At 63.4% G+C, this 6,097-nt stretch overlaps 1 protein-coding gene across 1 annotated transcript; it reads right to left on the minus strand.

Annotated features, from left to right (window-relative positions):
• Window positions 1–3,611: 3,611 nt before the first annotated feature.
• Window positions 3,612–6,097, minus strand: CRYBA2 (crystallin beta A2). The gene is made up of 4 exons (XM_075153935.1): window positions 5,937–6,097; window positions 5,367–5,508; window positions 4,072–4,214; window positions 3,612–3,759 (listed from the first exon to the last, which is right to left on the minus strand). Exons 1-4 carry the CDS (start codon window positions 6,095–6,097, stop codon window positions 3,612–3,614), a joined length of 594 nt encoding a protein of 197 aa, XP_075010036.1.

Genomic DNA, 6,097 nt, shown 5'->3' on the forward strand with positions numbered 1-6,097 from the left:
CACCCATGCTGCCAGCCCTGGAGCTCCCTGCCTGCCCCTTCTCCAGCTCCAGGGTCCTCAGCACAGTCCTGGGGTCCCCTTGCAGCTCCCAGAGCCCTGAGGTGGGTCGGTTGTGTCCCCGCCACATTTCTGCAGCTCTGGGACCCCGATGCTGAAGTCCCTTTATAGTGCCCAGAGCTCTGGGGTGGGTAAGTGCATCTCCAGTGGTTGGTGGCACCAGGACATATCACAGCTCTGCCACCTCCCTAGCTTTTCCGTGCCCTTCTGGACAGTCCCTGCCTCAGGGAGAGTTAAGCCTGTGACCATCCTGGGTTCCCCAGCCCTGTCCCAATCTCTTGCTCAACTTTATTACAACCTGTAGAAGCTGGGTGACCCCCAACACCCACCCAAACCTGCATGGACCCATCTCCACCAGCTTGTCCTGGGCAGCCCCGAGTGTTATGAAGATGGAAGGGCAATTCGGGGAGAAGCTTGTAACAGGGAAAAGGTGTGGGGTGATCTCGGATCCCAAAAGACACTCTCCGCCGGCACCCCGCAGCTTGAGGCAGCCAGGCAGCGTTCCAGCAGCGGGGACCAGCTCTGATCCACGAGTCCAATGCCGTACAGCCAAGCCACCCATCAGCCCACGACCTCTCCTGTGATGTTTCATTGATATCTAATGAAACGATGAGCTCTCACGCTGGACTTAGCCGAATTTCTTGAAAGTGGTCATCGCAAGACGTGAATCTAATGGAAACCAGGATATGGCCATGCCAGACCCGCGGTTATTATTTATACTGCAGCCAAAATGTGCCCTGCATAAGAAGAAGCCACAGCCCACGGGGAGCAATGCTCAGCCAAGGTTCCTCTGGGTGCCACAGCACAACGGGGCTGGTGGCTCCTCCTGGGTGGGGGTGTCCAAAGAGTTTAGGAAACAGGAGGTCCCACGGGTGCTGAGCTGGGATCCAGGTGCTCCACCCCTGCTGCCCATCTCCACTGGGGACAGAGAACAGATGCTGGTGGGGGGACACATGAGCAGAGCCCACGGTACCCCCCCACCAATTCCCCACCAATCCTGTTCCGATGTAACAGCCCTTAAAAAGTTTCTCTTCCCCCAGCTTGTCCCCTGAGCTCCCCTGAACCCCCAGCGGGGTGTCCCAGCTCTGTACAACCCAACAGCCCTGGCTGCTCCCCCCATCCCTCTCCTCTCCAGCCCCCCAAGTGCAGCGGTCCCTCCCAGCAGCGGCGCCGCAGCCTCCCAGACTTGCTTTCGCTGCCTGAGTCGCTGCAACAAACCGCAGGCAACGGAAAACAAGCCCCGGAGACAGCGGGGTGAAGTGGGGAGGGGGCCAAACCTGCCAAGCCCCTCTCCCCCTGGCAGTCCTGGTGAGCAGGATCTTCCTCCAGTAAACCTGCATGGCGGAGGGCATGGGGCAGGGGGGGGTCTGGGCTGGACACCACATCAGCCCAGAGTGGGGGGAGCAGTTTGGGATCAGCCTCAGAAGCAGGGTTAGGGCTGTGGGAGCTGGACATAGAGGGGCTGTGGGGGGTACTGGGGTTGGAGACTCCTGGGTCCCTGGGAAAGCCAGTGGTTGAGGGGGCCTACGGTGGGGTGTGAGGGGACTGGGGGCTTTGGGTGACCTGAGGGCTAAGGGGTGCAGAGGGATAGGGAGTGTGGGGTCCCAGGGGCTGGGGAGCCCTGCGCCCATGCGGAACTCTGGGGACCTGAGCAATGTAACCCCCCAGGTTCATGGGGGTGCTGGGACATGGGGGACCTGGGACAGACCCACAGAATTGGGGGGGCAGGGTACACAAGGAATCAGGGAACAGGAGCCCAGGTCCATGGGGGAGCCAGGGGATGGGGCTTCGGGTTCCATGGGGGATCTGCAGGGCTCCAGGGGACAGAGCCCAGACACGTGGAGCACCCAGCTGGCAGCAGCAGAAGGTCCCTCTGGCTGCCAGCAGGCAGTTTGCCCCCCACCCCCCAACCCAGCGCTCTCCCCCCGCCCCAGGATGGAGTAATAAGGACCCCACGTTTTGCCGTGACCCCCACAGGCCCCCCCCCCGCCCGTCACAGCCCTATGTGCAGGTGCCCAGGACCACTTCACCTGTGTGCCGGCGGCGTGGAGCAGAGCCGAGCTGACGTGGCCTTGGGCTGGCTGCAGCCCGGCCGGGTGTGCAGGAATGTGTTTGTGTAGGGGGAGAGGCCAGCTGCCGTGGGGCCGTGGCGGGGTGGGGCCAGCAGGGACACGGAGGGGACAGGGAAGGGCAGGGGGGCACCCCGCAACGGGGACACCCTGCGGGATGGGGATGCACAAGGTGCTGGGGTTTTTGCATGGAGCACATTGGGGTGCAAGGGGAGAGGGAGTGGGGACGTGCAGGGTGTACATGGGCACACTTGTGTGCACACTCGTGTGCGAGGTCATGTGCGTGTGCGCACACACACACACACACATGCACAGACCGACACACACGCTGGGGCTGGGGTCTCTGTGCAGCCGTGGGTGCAGGGCGTGCACACACTGACTCCCAGCCCGGTCCTTCCCAGTCTCCCAGCACCCTTCTGGGGCACCCACAGCCCCAAGGCCAGGCGTGCTTGTAGCAGGGTGGGCATCCTGGGACCCAGGCGTCCAGGCCATCCAGCACTGGGTGCGGGGAGCACTTCGGGACCAGAGGCCTGCGCCCCAGGAGGGCTCGGGGTGCCGGAGCAGGATGGAAGAGGAGGAGGAGGCCGGGAAAGGGTGCTGGAGGAGGAGGAGGAGGCTGGGTGGGGCTCCCGGTGTGCCCGGGCGGAGCCGGAGCCGGATGCTGGCACGGATGTGCTGGCGTGGCCAGGCTGGGGGTGGGGGGGACCTGGACCCTCAGGGTGCTGGGAGCAGTGAGCAGAGCCCCCTGCCAGCTGCGGGACACTGCCCCGAGGGCCTCCTGCCCCTGTCCCCCGCACCCCCACGCAACCCCTGTACGCTCCCTCTATAAGCCAGTGCCCCCAACCCTGCCCCAGCTGTGGCCATCCCATTTGTGGCAGTCCCCCCGCCCCAAGATGACCCCAATGCTCCTCCTCCTCCTCCCCACGTGCACAGCGGGCAGGGACCCCCCTTTCTCTTCCAAACCGGGGTGCAGAAAGAGGGGACTTCGTGTACACAGGCTTTGTAGCAATCACCTTCCCTGGCGCTGAGACTGGGAGGAGGACCCAGGGCACAACCCCACTAGATGCCCCCTCCCAGCTCCAGCCCCTTCTTTGCCCAGTAAGGCCAGTAAGTTCCCAGTAAGTTCCCATTTCTCCAGCTGGAGCATCATGGGGATGGGAACCATACTGCATCCCCTCTAGTTGCTGTGCATGGACCAGAGGTGGGGTGCAGAGAGCTCAGCCCAGGGTGGAGGTGGCCCCAGGTCCAAAACCAGCTGGGGAAGGGGAAACCCCTTCCAGCTGCTGAGAGCTGGGGGGCAGCAGGGCTGGGGCAGGCACCCTGCCTCCCACCCCACAGGGGGGCCTCGGGGTCTATCAGCCCCTCAAGGACAAGAGCAGAGGCAGGAGCACCCTTTTTTTTTTGACAAATGCCTTTATTTGCTACCAGATAGAGGTCTATTGCACAGCAGCCCGGAGGCTGCGGGGCGTGCGGCCCTGCCCCTGCTCAGTGCTGGACGCGGCGGATGGATTGGATCTGGTTGGTGTGGGCCTGGCTGCTGTATTCGTTGTACTTCTTGAACTCGCCGTTCTGTCTGTCCCGCTCCAGCACGTACTGGTAGCCCCTGTATCCTGGGTACTGGTATGCCACCCACCTGCAGGCAGACCCCTGGCTCAGAGCCCTGGGCCAAATCCCCCCCCATCCCCTCCCCTCCCCTCCCCTCCCCTCCCCTCCCCTCCCCTCCCCTCCCCTTCCCTTCCCTCTCCTCCCTTCCCATCCCGCTGCTTGCCCTGAGAGGGGAGGGACAGAAAACACCCCACAGCTTGGATTTTCATGGGAAGGGGAGCTGGCAGGCACCCCTCCTTTTTGGGGTCCCCCTTCCCCATCCCTGGGGCTATGCAGGAGGGAGGTGCTTGCCTCCCTGCTCTCGGCCCCCACCACCCCCCTCCCCGCTGGTGGGACTCACGCTCCGGCGTTCACTTTGATGGATGCCACCTCCTTGTTGCCCCAGCCCATGGCCTGCAGCGAGGGGTAGTCGTCGCTCAGCTCAAACTTGTGCCCCTGGAAGTTCTCTGCCTCGTAGAGGGTGACTTTGCTGTCGTTGTGGTTCTGCGGAGGGAGAAAGCTGGGGATCAGCGGGGATGGGGTGGCTTGTGGAGGGATAGGGGATGTGGCATCAGGGGGACATGCACCAAGGCACCGTGGGAGGCCTGGGACTATGCCCAGCTTTGGTGCAAGGCATGGGGATGTCCTTCAGCCTGGCACCCTCTCACCGGGACACCCCAGGGCTGCCCAGAGGATACTGCTCTCATGTCCCTGTGGCCCCATGCACAGCTGCCAGTGAGGGTGACAGTGGCCACACTCTCTGCACCCACATGGGCTCCTGCCCTCAGCATCCTTGCACTACCTGAAGCTGCAGGAGAGTTGCAGGGCAAGGCAGGCTGCTGAGAGCGGTCCCCCCGGCTCTGTGGGGCTTTGCTGGGTGCTGGGCACCGAGGGGTTAATTGCTGGGACACTGAGTGATGCAGTACTGTCCCCTGTGCCCAGCCCCCATACGCATCTATCTGCACAGAGGAGCAGTCCTGCCAGTAAGGAGTGATCTTATCGCATCCCCTTTATTAAAGCCCAAGCATATCTGCCTGGTGATTATTAAAAGTTGGGGGGGGACCCCCCGCTCGGAGGCACAGACGTGCCGCTATTGCGAGCACCAGTGTCTCTGCAGATGGAGCGATAGAGGCTGCATCTGCCTAGGCACGGCTCGGGTACCCCAAGTGGGAGGGGGATGGACCCCGCAACCCAAGCATCCCTGCAGTCCTGCTGGCTCCTCTCTGCTCACCCCATCCCCGGGTATCTGGGGCGGGGGGACAAGGGCTGGGACCCCAGCCTGGGAGGTGGCTCTCCAATGCACAAAGCAGAAGGAGCTGGCATGGTGTTTCAGGCTAAATTTTAGCCCTAAAGAACATCCCAGGATCCTTGCAGGGAGGTGGGAGCCAGCGGGTGCAGCCACCTCTCCACCCCATGGCACCTCCGTGTGTGCCTCACCCTTCCATCCCACGTCCCACGTAACCCGTCCTCCTGTCTGTCCCTCATCTCCCTCCATACTGGGCTGCCAGGGGGATACTCTGCCTGCCCCGAGCACACCGCGGTGGTGTCCCCGTAATTCACCACGCCGGTGTCCCCGTAACTCACCACGCTGGTGTCCCCGTAACTCACCACGCTGGTGTCCCCGTAACTCACCGTGGTGTTGTCCCTGTAACTCACCGCGCACTTGATGGGCCGGAAGGAGAGGAGGTGCTCGGTCCGGTAGCCGCTGTTCCCACTCCAGGCCTCCCACCGAGGATAGTCACCCTTCTCCAGGATAAACTGCTGCCCCTGGTACTCAGGGTACTCGAAGCCCACCCAGCTGGAGGGGAGAAGAGGGAAGCCCTCAGGGGTGCGCGATGCAGCCCCCAGGCTCAGCCCAGGGCCGGCTTCTCCCTCCCACACAGGGGATGGAGACGTCCTGGCAGGGTGTGGGTCTGTCACGGAGGTCGGGGTCCTTGCTAGCAGCAAATGTCCCTTTTGCGAGTGGGACCCCTCTCCCCAGGGCCACACCACTGCCTCTGACCTGCGCCTCGCTTCGGCAGGGTCTCCCTGCCCTGCTTTGCAGATGGGGAAACTGAGGCACCACGCAAGGAGCACAGGGAGGGAGGTTGCATGATGAGGCTGCGTCAGAGCTGAGGAATGACCCCGGTGTCCTGGCTCCCGGGCAGCTCCTGACAGTCCCCTGGGAGCAGCGGGTTTGCCAGAGCAGGGTGCGCCAAGGGGCTGCGGGGTTGGTGGGGCACTTACGGGCCAGACTCCACCTTGATGGAGCGGATCTTGCGGAAGCCACGCTCCATGATGCTGGGGCACTCCATGAGGAACTCGCAGCGCTTGCCCTGGAAGCTCTCCTCCTCCCACACCGTGATCTTGTGCTGTCCCAGGGTGTCCATGGCTTCGCTGCTGGTCAT

This window comes from Calonectris borealis, chromosome 6 (genome assembly GCF_964195595.1).
Source record: "Calonectris borealis chromosome 6, bCalBor7.hap1.2, whole genome shotgun sequence".
In the NCBI taxonomy this organism is placed as follows: domain Eukaryota; kingdom Metazoa; phylum Chordata; class Aves; order Procellariiformes; family Procellariidae; genus Calonectris; species Calonectris borealis.

Bases quoted from the DNA above. Each gene is read 5' to 3' on its own strand.
- CRYBA2 (XM_075153935.1), bottom strand. From the start codon at position 6,097: ATGACCAGCAGCGAAGCCATGGACACCCTGGGACAGCACAAGATCACG. The intron at 5,509-5,936 runs GTAAGTGCCCCA...TCTCCCCTCCAG, and splicing joins ATCAAGGTGGAGTCTGGCCC to CTGGGTGGGCTTCGAGTACC. The intron at 4,215-5,366 runs GTGAGTTACAGG...CTCCCTCCGCAG, and splicing joins TCCGGCCCATCAAGTGCGCG to AACCACAACGACAGCAAAGT.